The sequence below is a fragment of the Rhyacophila brunnea genome, unplaced genomic scaffold, assembly GCF_057557595.1.
Source record: "Rhyacophila brunnea isolate RB1 unplaced genomic scaffold, BYU_Rbru_1.0 scaffold_3, whole genome shotgun sequence".
Taxonomy (NCBI): Eukaryota; Metazoa; Arthropoda; class Insecta; order Trichoptera; family Rhyacophilidae; genus Rhyacophila; species Rhyacophila brunnea.
In genome coordinates, this window is record NW_028232965.1 from 39,004,606 (window position 1) to 39,029,492 (window position 24,887).

Consider the following 24,887-nt stretch of genomic DNA (forward strand, 5'->3'; position numbering starts at 1 on the left):
CAAAGATCAAATTTTATTTATATTACACAAAAAAAATATTTACAATACGTACCGATTAAATTTATTTTTCAACAGATAATATAAAAAAATATAATATTTACAATTTATACATTTCGATGGGCCTAAATGATAATAAGTTTAACATAGTCGTTTTGTAAAAACAATAAAAATGTAAGTATGTAGCTAAATATTGTATGATTAATAGCTGCAATAGTCTTGTTTTGAGTCACTATGACTTTGTCCACTCAATAACCTTCGCCCTGACAAGTTTCCTTGCTGCCGTCATCTCGTCGTTGTCGTCAGGATTCGGTGCATGAAGGTCCACGCAGTGCGATGTTCCATTGACAAGAACAGCTGGCGAATTTTCTGAAAGATCGGTGGTGATCCCAAGTCTGTGCCATGGATCGTTGGTGCCGTGGATCGATATCAAATTGGTCAAGTTCGGAGATAATCCTCCATACATATTATTAGTCCTGTTCACTCCGAAGGCGACTGAATCCGCACCGAATCTGTAAAGCAAGAAAGTACTTTTAATTCTATGTGACACTATCCAGAATTTATAATTGTTTAATGTTAATATATGAAATATACATTAGCATAAAGTATTATAATAATTACCCTTCTCCGTACAAATCTGGACAAAGTCTATCTTCAAAGTACGATAGGGGTAGGGTGTGTCCAAACGGTTGCTTCTCAGAATTCGTCGTCTGATAATATCCATACTCCGTGCAGGTCTGGTACAACCACATTCGGCCTTGAATCAAGAGAAAATATAAGTAATTAAAATACATTATAATAATATACTACAGGGTTGTCAATAAGGTAGATCGTGAAAATATTTTTGGTCGATCGCCAAAAATATTTAATTTATTTATTCATAATTTGGATAAGTATGCAAATCTGTTAAAAATTGCTAAAAATTTGTACGCCTGTTTTGGTTTGACATACTTGTGCGAATCAGCGTTTTCGCAAATGAAAATTATAAAATCAGAGTACAGAACAACTTTAACGGATGAATATTTGGAATCATATTTGAGTAATTACACCCACAATTATACAAAAATTGTAGAAACCTTACGATACTTAGAAAGCATCCGGAAGGTCAAAATAAAATTTATGTACTTATTTAAAACAAAATAACTACAGTCATGTAAATAAAGATTTCTATGTACAACGCTTTATTTAATTTTCTTAGTAAGATTCTATTTTGTTTAAAAAATATATTTATTATATACTATATATAAGGACATGTGTCAATAATTTCAAAAAAAAGTATATCGCGGAGGACTTTTCTTCTATAAAGTAGATATTATGTAAAAAATAGTTAAAACCCCTGTAATATAGCATGTCAATGGAAGCGATTTGTCCTTAATTTCCTCTCCAGGTGATGAAGCATTTGATTGTGGACAATATCATTCTACAGTGGCATTATGGGGACGGCAAAAACGATTCGCAGTTGTATTGGTATTGCTTGCTGACATTGACACATGTATTGTATCTACTGATACCAATGCATCTGCAAATCGTCCGTGGTTCCACTGTAGAATGATTTACCTATACCTCCCACAATGTAGGTATATTCAATTAACGATAATTAAAAGTTCAAAGCTAATTATCTCGAAAAGTAGCTCGGCAATGCCCACGTTCATTTACACTTTTATCCGGAAATCGACCATAGAGAATATATCGGTGAAAGGTTTTTTAGATAAGGTTCTATGGAGACCCATGTTCGTAGCAGCAGAAGAAGATAATCTGTATTAAATTGGTACCAGCAATGTACAAGATGTGCAAGTTTCATCGATATATATATATATATATATATGTATATATGTATATATGCTGTGCGATGTTGCAGTCTAACCTAGATGCTATCTCGCAATGGTCTATCTTAAATAAACTTGAATTCGCTACCTCCAAATGTAATATTATTTCATTCAATCGTTCAAGGCACACCTTATTGTTCCCATACACATTGTCTGGTATAATATTGAGTAGGGTAACGGAGATAAAAGATTTGGGAGTATTGTATGATACAAAGTTCACTTTCAATCAGCATATTCTTAACATCAGTACTAGATCTAGCAAAATGCTTGGTTTTGTTATGAGGGTTTCAAAATCATTCGAAAACGTCCGAGTGCTACGTACATTATACGTATCATTTGTGTTGAGTATTCTTGAATATGCCAGCATTATTTGGAGTCCTAATAGGTTCATGCACACAATTAAGCTGGATCGAGTCCACAATAGATTTCTTAGATTTCTCTACTTAAGAACATACGGGTTCTTTCCTTATGATAATGACAATAAAATGAATTTCCCGACTCGTTTTCTTCTGGGTATGCTATCAATGCAATCCCTGTCTACCCGAAGAGTGATTGTTCTTTTAAAGCATTTCTTTTTACTTCTTCGTGGGTTCATTTACAATCCGCATATACTGGCAAATATTAATTTTCATGTTCCCACCAATATCACTCGCAGCTCCACGGTCTTCAAGATACCTCGTCGCAGGACAGATGTTATGTTTCATGATGCTGTGTATCGTGCAATTAGCTTATTTGATGGCACCATAAAGGTTGATTTGTTTTTTATTAATTATATAATGTTTGTAGACGTTTTAAATAGGATAAATTTATAATTGTATATATTATCATATTTCTTTAATATTTACACATGCTGTCTTTTCCACTTTCTTGTCATATTAGTTGTTATTTGTAATTAAGATATTTTTATATATTTGTATGTATTATGTATTATGGCGCATTGGCCAAAAGCTGTAATGCCGTAATACTCTTTTTTATAAATAAATAAATAAATAAGTTTAGTGAAGTTATAACCACACAGCCGGATAGTCTATTTTATTAAGAATAATATAGGTATGTATATTATATTATAATATAGTATATACCAGTGATAAGCAACCTTTATATTCACGGGAGGGTAAATTAAATACCAAAAACTTTTTAAGGGTTGTAATTAGGTATATATATATTTTTCGTATCTATCTAAACCGATTATTTAACAACACAATAAATAAAATTCTTATTTGTTAATCGACATAGTTAGTTAAGTACCTATTATTATCATTTAAAAAGACACTGAGAGCGCGAGTTGCGTACCATTGTTATAAATAATAGATTAATATTATCACTACCTACTTAGGTACCTACTGCCAAAGAGAAACTATTTTTAATTTTTTAAATAATAACATAAATTTTATATTAAAATACAACTTGTCTAGCGTACACTAATATGGTCTGATTTAAATACCTATATCGATTTGACAATTTTATTGTAAGGACACAGTGAATAAATTCGATAGAAAATGTATCGGATGGGTAAAAAAACTCAAAATTTCTAACAAAAAATATAAGTACTATATTATAAGTACCAAAATCTACCTGTCACTTCACTAGTCAACAGAGAAGTGTTCCTATATGCATCAACAAAGGCTTGGTAATCCGTCTCGTAGCAAGCAGCCGGTCCAAGTACTCCGAGAACGAAGCTGTTTACTCTATCAAGCGGAGTGCCTTTATCCTTCATCTTCAGCGCATCGCAGGCATGGCGGATAGAAGTTCCTTTAGAGTACTGTACCAAACCAGAGAAGGCCTCCGTGATGAGACCAAAGAAGGCCTGGACGTCGAGGGGATTTGACGTGTCGATCGTGCTACAAGTCCTTGAAATAATTACCTTCATTAATCTTACATAACTTGGAAATGAATACGAAACGTGTACATATGTGTGGCCTCCACGCTCGACAAAAAGTTAAATTAAAAATAAATAACCTTAAATTATAATTGTTTAAGGAAGACCTTGGCATAAAAACAACAAATAATGTCACAAAAGTCATTTTTTCAGGAGAGGGTAAAAACATAATAACAGCTTGGTTGTAAAAAGTATGCAAAAAAGCGAAGTGGCATATTTTTAAGAGCTGATTTTAGGGACTTATGATTTTTTTTTAAATATATCTTTGCACAGTTGTATGTAACCATACACAGGTGATACAGAAATGCAATAAAATGAAAATGGAAAAAAGTGGACATTAATTGATGTTTTTATGACAAGATCTTCATTATGTTTCATCTGAGTCATTTTTTGCGACCCTGGTTTCACCTCTCTGCATCTTCAGGCACTATGCGCACTTACCAATGGCAAATACACACTTACAACGAGTGTGTACACCTCATTCTCGTTATTATATAGTATTTTAATATAATAAATTATGGTTTTTTTTGAAAATTAACCATTTGAAAAGTATTAATCTTCGATATATGATATCTATGAAGAAAATAACAAGTTAAATAGTAGCTTAGGTAGTTAATAGTAGTGAAAAAGAAAGATGTTGAATATTCTTCCGGATGAAGTCTTCATTGGTTTCTCTATAAAAATCGATGAAGCAAGTTGACGTAAGTGCAATTTTCATACGCAAAAAAATAAAAGTTGGGCTTTATGTGAAATTTTTGGTCCTAGTGAGTTTCCCCCCCCCCCCCTCATTTTCATATATTTAAGCTTCATCTACATAGACGCTCCAAGAAAACTTCTTCATATCTTTAAATAAAACCTATTAATTTTAAGAAAATAAAAAAAAATATTAGCACTATCCTTACTTGAACTTTATATTAATATTAAAACTATTTGATCTATTAACTATTTGATCCGGCGTTCGAATTTAGAACTAAGCTCTCCACAGAATAAAAGGTATTTAATGATAGCATGTGGCGCCCTCACTCAACGTAAAAATTATACTAAGCATCGAGGTGCATGGTAGCAAATAATCTGTCCCGTGCGGCTCCGTTCGGGACGAAATGTTAGCAATTAAATATTCATTATATCGCAATACAGCGCTGTGGAAGGCGGCCGTGCATAATCCACGGCTGTACAGACACGGCGGGTGGAGGAGGGTGTATTGGTGGATCTGTAATACTCACTTGAACATTTCAGATAAAACCAAAGTATTATTTGGCGTGGTCAACATTTCGAGTGCAGTGTCGATTGCTTCTTTGATGACGTCCACGCATTCTGCACCCCCAGAAGTGTACAAAGCATCATTTACTGTTTCCAAATATTCTGAAAAAATTGTTTACATAATGAAAACATGCTTGAATTATCCTTTAATTGGCATAACATTATACAACCATATAATCAATACACATATTATAATACTCGATATGTTTAACTGGCTTGACTTTCTGGTTGGAGAGGTGAAATATTTATTTTGTGTGCTATGAACTAAATAAAAATAATATTGGATAACATGCGTTAAAGCTATTGGTAAATGAGAATGAAATCAATAATGATTCAAAATTTGCGCAAATTTTACTTTCGAATACTATCCACCAGACATTAGGCAAGAAATGAAGAAAGAAAAAAAATCGAACACAGTAAATAGTTATGAAAATAATATATAATTTTGATGAAGAATATTTTTTCTGTAGCCTATAACTCCGTTCGACCGTTCCGAAGAGGAGTAATGTTAATAGCCCGAATAGTTGTCAACGTAAATGACATAATTACAGTAGAGTATAGTTAACAAAAAGATTTTTGTTTCAAAACCATTATAATAGAGATCTAGCACATAACCGTCAATTCAATTAATACATATTATTTAAGTAATAATTTGTCTTTTTATATAATAAGATAAATTAGACAAAAAATTGTGCACATTAATAAATGTAATGTGTTTCATATATTCTTTTTTGTCGGCACGCGTTACAACTTTCAGCACCTTCTTATGGCACACAAGATGATTTTGCATGGCACGCGAATATTTTATGTAGAAGAGAAAAAATTAGATAAGTAGGTATAATAATTAATAAAAAAACTAAAGTTTTACAAATAAATATAAGGTAAGTATATTATATATAATAATATTAAAAAATAATGACGACTTAGCCATGCGTATTTTCTTCGGTCTATAATAATAATTACCAATCGATGCGCAAACGGAAATGACGATATTCATGCATAAATTTAATGACGGATCGCATTGTATAAAAAATACCTGGCAAATACTCTTCAAGAATAAGCATTACATTTAATTTAAATTACATAGGGACGGTCTTTAGGTTTTATGCGTCACACATAATATTATCGAACTGACCTCAACAGGCGGGGGAGGAATATGCGATGCGAACCTCTAATTTTGACTGATTTATAATGCTTGAGATCACTGTGGTGAGAGAATGCCTGATCTGATCGGAGCGATTCTGCCGTCAATTTGTGTGTAAAGAACCAAACTAAGTAATACAGTAATACTGAATAACTCAATTATATTTTTGAACTTAATTAGAATTATTATAACTATTTTTCATTTTTCTTATTTGAAACACTGCTCGGCATGTCAGACAGTCAAAAAATAGTATTTGCGAAATTTTGGCACGCGCACATAAAAAAAGTTCGCCAACCCTTATATATAGTACATGGGTTCCCAACCTGGTTTATCAAAGACAGGTCGCAACTCACGGAGACGAATCTAAAATGACTGTTCATATTGACTTCCCGAGGCAAAGTAAGTGTCGCCCTTAGGCTGACTTTTATTCCGTTCCCTTTTATTTTTAGTTTCAAATTTTACACAAATTTATTAGGTACCTACCTACAAATTAAATTGCTTATTTATTGACGGCTATCTTAAACAGTCAATGCAACAAAAATCTTTAAAAAATATGTTTTTTCTTTTTCATGTCATGCTGTGAACGTCCGGAATTTTTAATTTGTTCACTAGATGTCAATAAATAAATTTTAATTGAATTTAATTGTCTACATCGTAATTATATTTCGATAATGTCTCAGAGATAGCATGGTGGCTGAAGATGCCGAAAGGCGAAATCCGTATTCTGGGTCGTAAAATCGTTTTTATTGGAATCTTACAAACTTTCATTATAATATTACTCTCTCAATTTATAGTATTCGTATTCCGTATAAATTGTTATATTTACCAAAGAAGTCACTCTTGGCCAATACAGGTCCACTGGAAGCAACGGCACCGTCGATCAGATCAGGGTACATTAGTCTCATCCAGGTGGCCATATTTCCAGCGTATGATCCTCCAAAAACGACGACTTTGCTGTCTTTAAACTTGTCCTGTGTTTTAAGTTTCTTCACCAAATTGGCAACATCGGCGAGAGCTTGGTCAACCACCAAATATTTCAAATTACTTGTGCTGGAATCTCTGGAAAATAATAACATATTAATTTGAAGTCAATCCTATTGATGGCTTTGCAACAATGTTGATTCGACGATATCGTAGCAAAAAAAACTTAGTTTCAAAACCATTATACTCTAGTTCAGTGATTCCCAACGAGAGGTGTATGCCCCACCGGGGGCAATTTGAATGTTTTGGGGGGGAAAAGGGTCATCTTGAAAATCATTTGAAGACAAAGCATAGCACAAGGATCGCATTAATTTTCTTCCGAGTTGTACATGTAACGTAATATACATATATATTTTTTTTTAATTTCAAATTAAATAATTACAAGATAAAAAGAACTTTTTATATACAACGTTTTTAAATTATTTGTTGAATTATTATGCTCAATATGCTCAAACTTGTACTTGGTATGAAGTAAATAAAAAACAAACAAATATACAAATATAAAAATGACATTTCATTTTGATTTCCATAGTAACGCACGTATATATTTAATAATTTAGTTGCTAGGACCACCCCTAGGACCACCCCACCTTTTACTTTTTATGGATTTTTCTGAAATAACTTTCCATACAAAAGAGAATTAACTGATAATGAATTCAATTCTGCTTAAAGATGGCTAAAAGTATTAAAATAATGCATTGGCATGGTGTTCTGATATATTCTAAAAGTTTCAAATGTCTAGCTAGTCAGAAAGTTAGTTAAAAATCGATTGCAAGTTATGTACTGGACAAACAACCACCGGACAAACAAGAATACGAGCTAATAAAAACGTTGTAAATAAAAATAGCATGATTCGTTGAACAATTTTATTATTATTGAGTTTTTACTACGACTTTTCAAGTGTGACAAGAGTATGATGGGTTAGAATATTTTGAAGGGGGGGCATTGAGATATTTGAAGCGTTTAAGTGGGGCTTGGCAGAAATAAGGTTGGGAAACACTGCTCTAGTTCAATTAATTAACTTATTGGTATCTCCTATATAAACATTATGGTTTAATGTAAATTTTACGTATTGTATTTCGCTGTATCACACTTCACTGTCAACTGACGTACCGTAAAACATTGTTGTTCATGGAGCATTAGTGCCCATACGCACTTGCGGCAGGCCGCCTATCGTTTTTTGTATGCCGGCTAACCGCAGCGGCCTGCCGCATATCGAACTTTGCATACAAAAAACGATAGGCGGCCTGCCGCAAGTGCGTATGGGCACTTACAGATATAACAATTAATTACAAACCACTTCGGAGATCGGAAAAATTCAGAAAGATATGTAGTGTATATGCTTTATAACTTTGCACTCCGGCTCTAGGATGGAAATGATGTAATACATGGGTGGCCAAATCGCGGCCCGCTGGGTGTCAACTTGTGGCCCGTGGAGCAGTGAGAAAATAAAAATAATATCAAATGCTGCCGCTAGTTGTGCTAATTTCGGAAATTGAGATTCGATATTGGCTCAAGACTTTAAAAATCACCGTGTGCTTTTTGCTGGATTTGCAACGGCATTCTCCGTAGACGTGAATTTATTACCGGGAAATTTACAAATAGAATATTGTGAAATATGTTGCGATGAACAGAAGGGGGGACATGCTCGTCGTAGGTCAAAATTGTTTTTTTTTGTATTTTCAAACCATGATCCTGGACATTCCTTAAACGTTGTAGATAATCTATTTATATAATTTTGAAGCCATATTATCCTTTATATTTATTGTAAACATTTGATGACTGCATAAAGTATTTTTATTACATAAAATAGTATTCTTTTAAACCTCTCGCTCTAATGTTTTAGAATATAGTCATATTTCGGTACATGAATGTGCAGTGGTGTTAAGATTTTTAACATTTATTAATTTTTAAACGCATTTATAAAACCATTAGTATAATTAATGACGAGATAATTTTAGTAAAATATTTACGATAAAAAATTATATTGATAATCTTTGTGATCCCAAATTTTACAAGAATTAGGCATTTTATTATTCAAAAGATCGGTCAAATTTTGACCTACGACGAGCATGTCCCCCCTTAAAGGAGAAATTCCATCTGGTTGGTTTGGAAAAGTTTTACAAAACATATTTAGGCAAGGAGAAAATATCCTGCATTTTACAAACATGCTCTAATGATGACCTCGCTATTTGGAAACACTTACACGTGTGAACAGCTTTTTAGTCGGATGAAGCATATCAAATCCCGAGTGAGAACACGAATTACCGATGTGCATTTGGAAAACTGTTTGCGTGTAGGAACAACCTCACTCGATATCGATATTAATGCACTTTGTTCTGCCACACAAAATCAAACTTCTCACTAAAATTTATTATTTTTATATTATTTTGTTTATTTTTATTATTTAAAATAAGTCTAATCTAATAAATATGTTTGATTCTCATTTTTATTTTATTTTATTAATATATATACCCACTTAATATATATATATATATTGTTGTATAATAAAAAAAAATCAGTTGTGCGGCCCGGTAGGAAATCTCATTTTTAGAATCTGGCCCGGCTGCTGAAAAGGTTGGCCACCCATGATGTAATATGTTCTAAAACTATTTTTTTACATACATTATCTATTTATTTATTTATTACTACATATATTAATACAAGTGAATATCATTTGATCTAATTGTATATGAGGTTATCAGGCAAAGACACATATCAGTATAAAAAAGTACAAAGTTATAAAACGTATGTGTACTCTACATATTGCAATGACAGTGCATACCTACCACCAAAATATAAATCACGGACCTTCTTAATTAATATTTCGTGCTATTTCCCTTAAATCCTCTAATTCTTATTAAAATGAGAATTTATTATAAATGTGTCCAATGCACTTTGGATGAAGGCACAGTAAAAAAATGGACAATTTTGAGGGTCTAAACTAAACCATAGATGTCTAAACACTCTAAACTGAGAGGAGAAACCATTTTTTATTTTGCGGGAGTAGAGGACAGAATTTGAACTGCAGGTACTCATTACAATCTATAAATATCATTATATTGTACACTTACTTTGTAGGCACGCTTTTTCCATAGTATCTATGCTCTGTGTAAATAAAATACGCATCGATATCTTTGCCAATTGTGAACATGTGCCCTCCGGTAACGTAACCCGTGTTTATCGCCCATTCTCCCCCCAACATAATGAGAATCGGCCCATTATCCTTGAAGTACTGATCATTTGTTATATATCTCTGAAAGCATTTGAAACGAAATAGTAAAGTGATATTATGGTTCTGGAAATAATAAAAAATCGTTGAAACTTGTCAATCTACTACAGTCAAGTTTAATTGGCTGATAAAATCTTAGTTTAAAATGCATTTAATTGATATTTATATTCCTCATATTTATATTAAGTACTACATTTCTCTTTTCTGGGGATACGCGGTTATACGTCCATTAAGATATGACGTCACAGATGATGGGGTGGGGTGATATGTAGTTACACAAGATGGAAAAGTCACGCGCGGCAAAAAAAACTGATATGTATAGGCAGAACAATAATTGACCAACGACGCACAAGATGGATTGATAATGCTGAGCAATATCTCGCGACACTTAGAGTAAAACACTGGCTGGAAGTTCTTGATGGGCCAGGGATTCTGGAGAAGGTCACGACCTACAACATTGGGTTGTTGTGCAAGAAAAAGAATAATAAATTCATTGTAATCGTCGATGTAAACTATTATAGTGGTAGTAGCGAACCAATAGGATGAATGGAAACGGAACTCTTTCAAAATATATTGAAATAAAGCTAATATTACCATTTGCCATGTCCTGTTATCATTCTCATTGAAATTATCCAATGGTTGTGTAATGTAGCTTGTAGCAACAGCTTTCATGTCAGCACCTCGAGCCCTGATCGGTGGAGGAGGTCCTCTTTGGCCACTGAATAGATATCTCTTTCCATTCTCCCCCCAAACTCCGAGGGACAAAAGTGTGACCAAAACTAAGACGCGCATCCTTAAATAAATAAAAAATTGTTACACTCAGAAATGAATATAAATCCCACAAACGTAATCAGTGGCCATGTTGACGACACATGAGAACCACTCGACGAAACTATGGCAACTTATTTTCGCTGTACTTATGGCAAATTTACCAGCATGGTTCAACAACCTATTCATATTTTTTTTTGGTCAACAGAAAAATTTGCCAACTTATCTCAACAATATAATATTGTGTATTTTTTTGTATTGTAAATTATAGCAAATTAACTTTTTCTCTGTGTATGCAAGACTTTATAACAATATATTAGCAAATAAAACCTCTCACATAAGACGGTGACGTGTTTATCATGGTTTTCTTAATTTAACTTATTTTGAAATCGTAAACTGGCTTTATAGATTCAATGAGCAAAGATTGATTTTCTAGAAACTTTTGACTTTCTGGTTTAATACTTCATAGTCCTCATAATACCTATACTAAAAATGTGTTTTTCAAACATGATTTAGTTATTGTTACCTAGTGCGTTTATAATTTTTTTTTTATTTGCGACCAGGTCTTCACCTTTTGGCACTTTTCGGCTTTGTTTATGTATACAAGTATTTATCGTAATTCAAATTCAAATTTATTTTACATATTATAATGAACATAAAAAAATACAAATTTAAAGCGTTCACGATATCCCTTAAGAAATTGAGATCTTAAATAATGAAATATTGAAATTTAATTAGATGTATCAACAAATAAATCTGCGTCACGAAAAAACCACGAGGAATTTATCGGTAAAGGTTTCAAATGTAGGGCATCATTAGCAAATAAAGAGTTAGTTTTCTTGGAATAGAATTCTATGGACTATGGAGACCGATGCTTGAAGCATTAGAAGAAAATTAAATTTGTATCCACAATGTAGTCAATAAACTGTGGAAGTTTCATCAATATTTGTCCACAAAGTTTAGTTATAACTTATAACTGAACAATCAGACGTACACCACGGTTTTATTAATCGTAGTAATAGCAATAGTGTATAATAGCAATAGTGACGATTGTCGTCAACTCAAACTTGATATAGATAATATATTAGATTGGGGCAGGCGTAACAAACTGGACTTCAATATTGAAAAATGCAATATTTTATCGTTTACCAGAGCCTCGCGAGTATTATTTTTCCAATATTCGATGCATGGCAGAGATCTTTCGCGAATACCATCTGTAAGGGATCTTGCCATTACGTTTGACAGTAAGCTGTCATTTAGTGGTCATATTGCTATCATTTGTAAAAAGGCGCTACAAATGTTGGGCTTCATCTGGGTACTTCCCGGGTCTTTTCAGATGTTACTGTATTAAAAATTCTTTATAATTCCTTAGTGAGAAGCCGGCTTGAGAGTGGGTCGATTGTTTGGGCCCCGCATCAGTTGAAATATGACCTTATGGTGGAGCGAGTTCAAAAGAAATTTTTGAGACTCCTTTATTTGAGGTTATATGGATACTATTCGTGGCTTTATCCAACTGACTTTCTCTTAGGTATGCTTACATACTGTAGTTTAAGTGCTAGAAGATAACAATATTTGGCCACGTATTTTTTTCGACTTATACGTGGTGTGAATGAGAACTCTGCCATTCTTGGTAGTATTGACTTGTGTGTCCCTGATGACTATCTTAGAAATCGGGAGCATCAGTTGTTTGTTCTCGAGAGGAGCAGAACTAACCTGCCATTGGTGATGCCAATTGGGAGCGCAATAACTCTTTTCAACCAAATCGCTTCGGATGTTTATATATTCCATCTACGTGAGGATGAGTATAGGTGGACGTTATTTTATAAATTCTTAAAATAGGGTCTGCTTAACTCATCCGGTGTACTACCTTGTACCTATATAATTTTTTGTATTTACACATTTATACTGTCGAATAACTTAATACTGACCTGTCTCTTTTGTTATGTACCTAATATTGTTTTAATAATATTTCGTTGTTTCTAAATGTCATGTTGTGAACGTCTTAAACTTATAATTTGTAATGTCCACAATATGTAAAATAAATGAATTTAATTGAATTGAATAATATACGAGTAGATATAAAATCTGTTGCTTTTTTAATCAATTGTTTAGCATTTTTTCTTTTCTTTCTGATTACTTGTACGTAGAGTTGGGTTTCGGGAATTTCCCGACGAGAATTCTTGAGAAATTTTCGAAATTTTCCATCCCGAATCTCGAGAATTGAAATTTTTAACATTTCGGAAATTCCCGGATCTCGAGAATCTTTTTTCGAGATTCGGGATTTCTTTATTTTCAAATATTAATTAAAAAAACGATTCTTTTGAAGATGCAGCGGATTCTATTCTCAATTTTTTGTTCGCAAAATTGGAGAATCAGCACACCGAATTGGGCGACGAGTTCCAATCCAGCCTAAAAATGAAAACTAACAGATCGTAGATCTAGCCATTTGTTATCTGCCTTTAAATATTTGCACAATCCCGTAGACAGCTATCGTGACATTTGTGACCGTGAGAAATCTGCATTCTTCCAGACGTGTTCCAAAACAGAAGCATTCAAGAAGACCTAGCAGTTTCCGATTCTGTCCCTGATGCCGTGCGCGTGATTGTGAACAACAGCGACGAAAAAAAAGATAATATGGTGAAACAACTTAAAAAAATATGTCCAGCAATGCTCAAAACCAAACGCAAACATTGCACAACATGCGACAAACGAACTTTTTTTGTCGTTTAAAAACGAACTAAATGTAAATATATGAAAAAAAGTGGACAGAAAACACAAAACGTTCAAAGACTGATCGGGGCAATTAATACAATTAAGCCAACGTCGACTCAAAATGAGCGCAATTTTCAAAACATCAGAGAATTTTGTGTCTCAAAAGCGTACACGATTGTCAGACGCAGCTTTTGACAGTCTGTGTTTTTTGAAATTCTATTTTAATAAGTAATGTTTTGAATAATTTTTCTTTTCCTACTATTTGTTTGTCTTCTTACTTAAATAAAAAAAATCATATTTTTTGGAATTTGTCTGTTTTTACACTGATTTTAGGTTTTTTTTTTTAATTTTCTCGATAATTCTTTTCTGCAAATCCCGAATCTAGAGATTGAGATTCTCTCGGGAAATACCCAACTCTACTTGTACATACACTATGTCTTATTATACATTATTACATGTACATTATGGTACATTCACCAAAACAATATATTTTAAGAAATAAATCTAGTTCGTTTTTTTGCCATATTATGTTAATCTTTCAAGGTAGCATAAATTTAGTAACTATTAGTATTACGACTGCTATCTATATATTTTTAGCGCAAAGCTAATCTCAGTTTTAAAATACCACAAAAAGTTTAAGATCATTTTGACGTGTTTGAAATCGAATGATAAAAAACAACTGATTTATTATCCAGTTATCATGATACGCACAATATTTTATCTTTAAAACATTAGGTATGTTAGTATATACCAGGGGTGTCAAAAAGGTCAATCGCGAGATGATTTTTGATCGATCGCCAAAAATATTTTATTTATTTATTCATAATTTGGAAGTATAATGGATTTTTTTTATTATACGAATACATATTTCTATTATTCAATTTAATTATATGTAATTCTAACACCATAAAACTAAAGCAAGATGACAGACAATATTTGGTTAAGTACTAGATTTAGCAGTTTTAGTCGACATTACAGCAAAACTGGATGAATTAAACTTAAAACATTTTTTCACACGCTTGGTGCTGTAAACGTTTTAAAAACTGAATATGCTTGTATCCAAGCTTAAAAATAAAAACTAAATAATTTTCCGAATATGATGCAACAACTCAATAGTTCGGTTTGTACAAATTATGACAATTATAAATACATCGAAGAAGTCAAGAAATTAACCGAAGAATTTGACTACCGCTTCCAAGATCTAGATGGCATAGTTTTATTTATGAGTTTTCCATTGTATACCAAAAACAAAGCAGAAGTAATTGCAGGAAACCTTTCGACATTTTTTTTACATGGATATGTTGAAACTTGAAGAGGAAATAACTACGCTGTAAAACGGTGTTTACATTAAAGCAAGAGCTTCTGAAGATAAAAATATTGAATTTGTTTTGACATACGTGTGCGAATCGGCGTTATCGCAAATGAAAATTATAAAATCAAAGTACAGAACAACTTTAACGGATGAACATTTGGAATCATGTTTGAGAAATGGTTAGAGTAATTACATCCCCAATTACACAAAAATTGTAGACACCTTACAATTTAGAATAAGTAATTCAAGCTCTGAGGCATCCGGAAGCTCAAAATAAAATAATTACAGTTATGTAAATAAAAAAATCTATCTACAACGCTTTATTTAATTTTCTTAATAAGATTCTATTTTGGTTTAAAATACAACTATTATATACTATACTTATATAAATGTCCTTAATTTCAGAAAAAGTAGATCGCGGAGGATTTTTTCTCCAAAGTAGATCTTATATGTAAAAAATAGTTGACACCTCTGATATATACTGGTGCGTCTTCACGAACTATTTTCACCACATACTTCAATAACGGGATAATTTTACGCGTTGGGTTACTTCAAAGAATTTTCTTACCTGTGCGAATATAGATCGATCAACTGGTTCCGTTTTCAATGATGACATTGTTTATATATTCATTAACTTCTTATCTATCGGAATTCTATCATAAACCAATTATTCTCAACTGTCAGAAAAAATATGTAGGAATTTTTATGATTGTTAACTATCAACAAAATGCTGTACGTAGTTCTATATAAGTAATATTTATATTGTGATTTTTTTTATTAAGTGGGTACCTACACCTCAAGTATGAGTATTAAGGCTAAAATCCATTAAAAGTGTTGAAAAGTTTACGCTGCGCAATTGTCAATTATAAATACAAATCAGATATGAATTGGATCGTCTCGACGCTTGTCGTAATTGGATTTTGAACATACGTTTATGTTGTACCTATTTGTTGTAACATTTGTTGAAATATTTAAGTCGGATATTATGTCTTATGAAAATGGCTAGGCACTTATTGTATTAAATATAGTTTAATTTGACCGTATAGGTACAAGAAATATTTATTTATAATGTTCATTTATCAAATATTTGTAGGATATGAAAATGAGTTTTTCACTCAATTACAGTGGCGAGGGGTGGAGGTAGGCTGTTAAGATTCGACTTGTATTCGACTTGACTTCGATTAGTACACACAAATTTTTTTCAGTCATGCTTATTTGTTTTCAATAAACTAATAATACAATTTGCAGATGGTAATGGGCAGTTTTAAAAATTCAATAAACCCTGCCTAAACCAAACCATAATGGTTTCAGTCATACTTATTTTATTTTTAAGTCTATCTATATTTTTATAAAATATTCAAAATGATAATTATTGTTTAATGGCATATTAGATATTTTATAGATAAACGAATATTTTTTTACTATTATCAACAATAGCTCGGATTAGGCAGGATTTTATTGAATTTGAAAATTAACAAACACTATCTACACATTTTAGTCTTAATTCACTGAAAACAAATAGGTTTGACTGACAAAGTTTACTGTGCATTGTTTATGCCTACCTCGACGCGTGTGAGTATAGTATACCCTCATCTACATTTGCTAAATTAATTAGACATGTTTGCTATCATTATTTTTATTAATATCTATTTCTAGAATAGAAATATTAATATGTTATCTAGTCTGTAATATGGAGGGCACCACACCAGGACACAGGGGAGTGGACATGTTTCCTGGAGACAACCAAGGCCCACATTAGGTTGTCATGCAATTGATGATTATGATGATCTTGCTTCTGATGGATTATATGAAGTTTATACATAATTATAACAAAATACATATACCACGACACAAGAAGTAGCCTCTAGTCCCAGTTAAAATCCAGTTCTCATATATGAATAATATATATATACTTTAACCAAATTATTAATGTTTATCAAACTAAATTAAACTTTATCATCCAGTTTAAATAGACCACAGATCTATTATATATTTTTTAGAAAACTTTAAAACGTAGGTAATATGAAACTTAGTAAATGTATAGCTTTAAATTGTTAAATTTTAATATAAATGAGTAATTAATTCTTTTCACAGTTTGTGAACAAATGAGAACACATACAGAATTAAAATATATTACAATACCTATCTAAATTTTCTTTTTAATTCTAAACTTGACATAAAAATACCAGACTGCTAGGATATTCTGCCATTGAAATTGTGGTAACAACCAATTGATAAGGTAATTACAACGACAAATAAAAAATATCTGCACGAATACTGAATATAAAATTAAAATAGTCATTAGGTAGGTTTTCAGAATAATCATACATATTGTAATTTTAATTGTTATCTAATATTTGTTCGTTTTCATATTTATGTAGATCAACCTCAGTCGATGCTTAGTACGTTGGGAAATTACGCATTGATTATTATTGCACCTTTCGCTTAATTGGCAATGAGTAATGACCATTACTTAATACATTCGCTGCTGACCAGCTAATTACTTTTTAATTACCACATTTAAATATCATGTTAATTATTTCTAATGGACAACTATGCAAATGCGCCAGTCGAGTTGTCAGCAATATATAAGTTAAGGAATGCTATGGATGCAGTTTGAATTCCCGTTAGGCACAAATATTGATAATTTGATATATTAACTTTTTCTATTGTGTAGCTTACATATTATGTGTTCCAAATTATGTACGCTCAATAACGAATGCTACATTCTTAAATCTTGATTTATAACAAATAAATAGGTCACAAGTTTTAATAATGTAGTATTCGTGACAACAGCAAAAAAACACACTTGTTAAGAAAATAGTTTTAAAATAATATTGGTACAATGTGGGACTCGATGCGAATCCATTGAATTGAATTCTGGCTAACGTTATTGGTTTTTTTTCTAATATGTATATTTCAGAGGTGTTCCAAATCATGTATATTCTATCTTCATTTAACGAATACTACTATTTTAATGGTTACGACTTATTCATTGAATAAAAAAATCGTTTAATTACAAAATATTATGGTAAGGGCAGCCAATAGGTCAGTTTTTACAGCAACAATTTGGAAAAATCCTGGCGCCATCTATAAGTCACGGAAAATACCGTTTGTTAACACGAAGGTTCAATATCACAAAAGATCGTGTCAAATATTAACGAACGGTTCAGTCATATAACTGCCAGGTTACATCATCATGATTTGGTATGGCACGAATAATTTAATTCGTTAAGCTCGTTAGCCGAAAACCAATGGATGCTGATTCGAGCCCCACTCAGTACAAATAGTTTTTCAAAAATATTTTTCTAATAGCTTTCTGCTAGCGCTAGTGCATGACTAGAGTTGGGTTTCGGGAATTTCCCGACAGGAATTCTCGAGAATTTTTCGAGATTTTCAATCCTGAATCTCGAGAATTAACATTTCGGGAAATCCCGGATCTCGAGAATCGGGATTTCTTTATTATCAAATTATTTGAAAAAACGATTTTTCTATATGAAAAAAGTAGACAGAAAACATAAAGCGTTAAAAAACTGATTGGGGCATTTCACACAATTAAGCCAACTTCGACTCAAAATGAGCGCAATTTTTCAACATCAGGAAATTTTGTCTCAAAAACGTACGCGATTGTCAGATGCAGCGATTAACAGTGCGATTAAAATTTTATTTTAATAAGTAATGTTTTGAATTATTTTTTCCCCTACTTCTTTTGTTTGTCTTCTTATATAAATAAAAAAATCTTTTGGAATTTGTCTTTTTTACACTGATTTGAAGACTTTTTACAGTTTTTTTTTTAAATTTCCCGATATCTCGATAATTCTTTTCTGAAAATCCCGAATCTTGAGATTGAGATTTTCTCGGGAAATACCCAACTCTATGCATGACCAACTTTAACTATACTATATAATCGTCGACTAAGCGTCTCGGTCCTCAGCTGTCTCTCTCGTAAAGGAAAAATCAACTCTTCAAATTAATAATATCATAATATGCGTGAGAGCCGACTTCATTACTATCCCGAGTTTTGTTAAGTATCTTTAAGACAGAAAAATATTTCTGTCTATTGAGAATCTTTATTGATAGACTCGTTACGAAACGAATAAATTTATCTTATCATATCAAAAGTGTGTACGATGTAAATGATAGCATAACAATTGGAAGTTATCTATCTTGATCGGGGAATAACATATTTGTTTTAAATAAATCGTGTCAATACAATATGATCGAATAAACTTAAGAAATAGATACCTACCTATCACATCACAGTAGGTCAGAAGTCAGTGAACCTAATTGGTATTATTGGTGGGAAAAAAATATTAATATGATAGCATAATAACATCCTTACGAATCTGACTGCTCTCAATTATTAAATATCTTCAAGTGAATGCTCCGCCCAACCAGACGCACCTAGCAGAATAATATGAAGCCGGCAATTTGAGATACATTAATGATATTTTACAGTAATAAATTAATCAATACTTGTCTAAAAACATTAAAAAATAATATTATAATGTGAATTTGTTAAGGGATCCCATCTTATTTTTTTAGACCATGTCCGATCCTAATAGGATCATATGGGCCTCCACAGAGTAGAGATTTTTATTAACAGATTTTGTTTTTACAAGAAATAGATGTCAGCCACTTGCTCAACCTATCAGGCCCATCTTATTATTGCATATTTATTTATGTTTATATTCATTATTACACTTTATTTTAATTAAAATAAAGTGTTTATCTTAATTTAAAGTTTCAATGTATTTTATATTTAAAATTTAAATAACATTAAACATTTTACACATTTACACATGTTTTAAACAAGAAACCGGATGCCGAAAGGCGAAACCCAGGTCGCAAAAAACGACTCAAATGGAATAGTACAAAACTTAAATACATTAGAATTTTAATTGAAATTCCATCAAGTACCTTCGGTCAATAATATTATACTAGCTGAGCCAGCTGGCTCTCGCCAGTCTGTCTCGCTAGGTCTTGCAGACGGCTTGGCGGTGTTGGATATTAATATAATTGTGAAGTATGCATAGATGGCGCCATAGCTTTCCCTTCGGGATGGGTTTTTTATTCACGTCAGACAGTCTGACATTTCGCTGATTTGTCATTTTTACGATTTGCAAATCGTCGCTGCCAATATAAATTTGGATTCATATGCGTAGTCTATTCAGGAGTCTGGCCTTCACAATATCGTGTAACACCGCCTTATGCTGCTATGCCTATCAGACTGGCAATCGCCGATTGCTACCACTGACATTTTAATTTTAATACAATATATGTGTAGGTATGTGCAGTTAAATATGATAAATAATTATACATCTCAATCATTCGAATATAAAGCAATATATTATGTGATTATCATACATAGCGATCCAATATAACGTGATATTAATCTCCTTCGGGTTCCATTGAGATAATATAAGGTTAGCAGTGTAAAAAATAAATTTAAACATTATTTTGTTTCATTGTCCATAAAAAATAAATGCTTGCAGCCATAGAATAATATTTAAAAAATCAAAATTTGAATTAAAAATTAACCTTAAACAATATAGTTTCCCGGTGCGGGATATTCATATCGAGACAAATAATGAAGCAATACATATTATATCTGAGAGGAATAGAAAAATGCTGATAATAATATGAATTTATTACACCTAAAGATGTGGAATCAGCTTAAAGAGGCCTTCATCCAGCAGTGGATTGATACAGGTTTATGACGATATAAATAGGTAGGTACATAAAATCACAAATTTAAAAAAAAATATAGCAGTTTATATGACCAAGAAGAGTAGAATTATGTTGTGATAACCTTCATCCAGCAGTGGATTGATCTTGGTTGATGATGACAATGACGATATTATGAATGGGTAAATATAATATCAGCAATTTTGATAAATATAGCAATTCATATGACCGACAGAAATTCAAAAAACTTAGAGAGGCCTTCATCCACCGGTGGATTGATTCAGGGTCGTGATGATAATGGAAATATAAATATATATAATATAATATCACCGATTTTGATAAATACAGCAATTCAAATGACATAAAGAAGTAGAATCAGGCATGAGAGGCCTTTATCCAGCAGTGGATGGGTTCAGGTCAATGATGATAAGGACGATAGAAATAGATATAATATATAAGTAGAATTAGGTTGCGGAACCCTTCATCCAGCAGTGGATTAATACTGGTTGATGATGATGACGATATGAATATATAGATAATTGTAATATCACCGATTTTGATAAATACAGTAACTCATATGACAGAAAGGAGTAGAATCAGGCTAGAGAGGTCTTTATTAAGCAGTGGATTGGTTCAGGTCGACGATGATGATGACGATATGAATATAGAGATAAATAAAATATCACCGATTTTGATAAATACAGAAATTCATATGACAAAAGGAGTATACTCAGGCTAGGGAGGTCTTTATTAAGCAGTGGATGGATCCTGGTTGATGATGATGATGATGATGATGATGACGATATGAATATGTAGATAAAAATAATATCACCGATTTTGATAAATACAGCAATTCATATTAGAGAAAGGAGTAGAACCGGGCTAATGAGGCCATTATCCAGCAGTGGATTGGTTCAGGTCGATGATATAAGAATGATAGAAATAGGTATAATATCACAAATTCGTTAAACCGATAGTAGTAGAATCAGGTTGCGGAACCCTTCATCCAGCAGTGGATTGGTCCTGGTTGATGATTATGATGACGATATGAATAATGTAGATAAATAACATTAGAAATTCAATACTGTCAAGAATACAATCAACGTAGAGAGGCCTTCATCCAGTAGTGAATTTATTGAGTCTCGTGATAATAATGGCATTATATATAGATAGGTAGATAATAATATAATATCACTGATTTTGATAAATATAACAATTCATGTGTAAGTAAGGAGTAGAATAAGGCTGAGGAGGCCTTCATCCAGCAGTGGATAGGATATGATGATGATAGGGACGATAAAAATAGGTAGATATTATGCAATATCACACATTTTAATAACTATAACAATTCGTATTAATTTCTTTCATTGTTTGCAATGGCAACTATATCGTGATCTATGGAAATTAGTAGCCTAGGTAATTATTCAATAAAAAAAATAGTGTGTGAACAGCCACAAAGAAATATTTAAAAAAATCAAATTTGGAATATCACGTTATCTATGATATGGCGGACAGTAGCGGATGCGCCTGTCAGATTTTTATTTACGTAGTGAATTGTACCAAAATTATGGTTTTTTTCACCGGAAAAAAGTGCGCCAATGCCTACATTACGATATTTGAATAAAAATAATCGAATCCGTTTGTCAAATAAAGGATTAGAAGGTCTTAAGCGACGAAGACGTCATTCTGTGAGGCGTAAACAGTAAATATGGCGATTGCATACGGTGTGTAATAAAATATCGGATATAAACGTCAGGTACATGTAAAATCATGGAAAATTTCTGAAATGTGTTCAATTCAATCGGTAGATGAATCGGTAGCGCACATTTCGAAGTGATGATGTAAAAATAACAATAAAATGTCGCTTAAATGAGCTGTTGGTGTATTTTCCAAAATCTCTTAGGATAATAATATATAGGAGATCATAAATAAAAATATGAATATGTTGTAAGTAAGTGTATGAATAATATCGGCATCAAGTGTTATCTTCTAAATTATGCAATTAAATAATGCAGATGTCAAAGAAGACACTGTAATTTGGTTAGGTAGTTGACAAAAAAGAAGAGTCATGGTATTTTTAACAATAATTGAAACTTGTGATCTTTGTTCCGCGGATACAGTGTATTTATAGAAACATAAAAGATTCATATATTATAATATGTATGTGTTCGTCCTTTACAAACTGACCACATTCTGGGGACAGAATTGATTATTTTATCTTTTTCGAGTGAAGAATAAGAATAAATTTTCGATCAAACGGGCAAAAATGAATGGCACAGAAATAGATGATGCCATTTTGGTGGAATTGCTCCGACCGCGTAATTACGCCACCATTTCTGCAAAGGAGAAATTACTGCGGTCAAATTTTATTTAAGAGCGTACTTCAGTGAAACAGAAAATAATTTTCAACAGTAGGAGCGACGAAATTTCTCACTAGTCGCCAATCGGAGACCGACAGTCGTGGTGTCCGCACGTCGATTTGTTTTGTCCTGGCGTTGGATGAAACTATTCTTAAATCGTGTAAAGATAACTAAAAACTTTAAGTATGTACTTAAAAAAGAAAACATGCCAATGAATATACTATAATTATTAGTAATATAACAATAAATATAACTTTAAATGGACGCATGTTGGATTTTTATAACAAATTATATTTCGTTCGGCATGCGCCATTTGCACAATCCACGCATCGCCTAGCCACGATCTTTTTAGACCATGCCTCAACTGAAGTATAGCCTTAATAATAATTTCGGTATAGTTACAATTTGATATAAATAAACGAGATTTCAAGTTATTTAAAGTTTAAATATAAAATACATTGAAACTTTAAATTATTCAAAAAAATAATATTCTTCTAAGACAAAATATAATAAAATAAAGTGTAATAATGAATATAAACATAAATCAATATGCAATAATATTTAACAAATTCACATTATAATATATTTTTTTAAATAATTGTAAGTTTATCTTAGTAGACTATAAAAAAATATTATTTTTTAATGTTTTTAGAGAAGTGTTCGGATGCCGAAAGGCGAAACCCGGGTCGCAAAAAAGACTCAAATCGAATAGTATAAAACTTAAACCCATTAGAATTTATATTCATATTTAATAACTTATTCATTTCTACTGCTATCCATTTCAATATATTGTAATAGATTCTTGGGTTTCAAGAGATATAATAATGGCCTCTGCAAAGAGCCCGAAACTTCGAGGAAAATGGAAGAAGTACACGCGGTAGAAACCCAAGAATCTATTACGATAAAAAAACAACCGTGAAAGTCTCAAACATTATATAACATATTATAAATATGAGCACTAATTTCATTTCTATAATTAACTTAACTTAATTATTTTCCATGTGCCTTCTGATTACTTTCTTCATTTTAATAACTTCATTAATTTTCATATTACCTATAACAACATTTTCGCTGCTTACAAGCCTCAGTAATGTATCAATCAGAAAAGTCCAAAAAAGAAAAAAGTGTAATTTTATACCACATTATTTTTTTTGTAAATATATTACTTAGATTGTTTAAAAAGCTACACGTAAAACTATATTAAGTACTATTTAAATCTATGTATACTATCTGAATGACAATATTATGATATCGAGAGAAATTTTGATGTGAGAAAAGATAGTTTAAAACAAAAGAGTACAAAGACGCTTGTCGGTATTACGCAAGCTCATTAAATAATAATATCATCTCATACGAAATTAACTAGCGCCAAACGGTGTTTTCTTTAAGCTCATTAGCTATTTCCGACTTTCTAACGAGAAGAAAAACTACATGGCGATTATTAGTCAATTTCCGAACCGGAGTTCGGACACAAACTAGTTACTCTGGCGGTGGAAATTTGCAACATTAACATCGTCATTTGCGACGTGTCGGTAAAGTAGGATACTGCCATATATTGAATTACGTGATTACGTGCAATGTTTTTATCCCGTTTTTTTCAGACGTAATGCATGGAAGAAAGAGATAAACGAGTTTGATTCTCCGAATTCACTTGGAAAGAATAAAATTACCCTCGGATCGTAGTGACCGCCGATAACAGTAGGCTGGTACGGTTCGACACATTTCCGC

General features: G+C 32.0%; 1 protein-coding gene across 1 annotated transcript; it reads right to left on the reverse strand.

Moving 5' to 3' along the window:
- On the reverse strand, positions 1 to 24,476 carry LOC147068335 (putative serine protease K12H4.7). Its single transcript, XM_085952515.1, has 8 exons — positions 24,214 to 24,476; positions 10,914 to 11,112; positions 10,162 to 10,343; positions 6,933 to 7,165; positions 4,926 to 5,064; positions 3,399 to 3,673; positions 619 to 754; positions 1 to 509 (listed from the first exon to the last, which is right to left on the reverse strand). The coding sequence occupies exons 2-8, from the start codon at positions 11,109 to 11,111 to the stop codon at positions 230 to 232; spliced, it is 1,443 nt and encodes a 480-aa protein (XP_085808641.1). The 5' UTR covers position 11,112; positions 24,214 to 24,476; the 3' UTR covers positions 1 to 229.
- Positions 24,477 to 24,887: the final 411 nt, after the last annotated feature.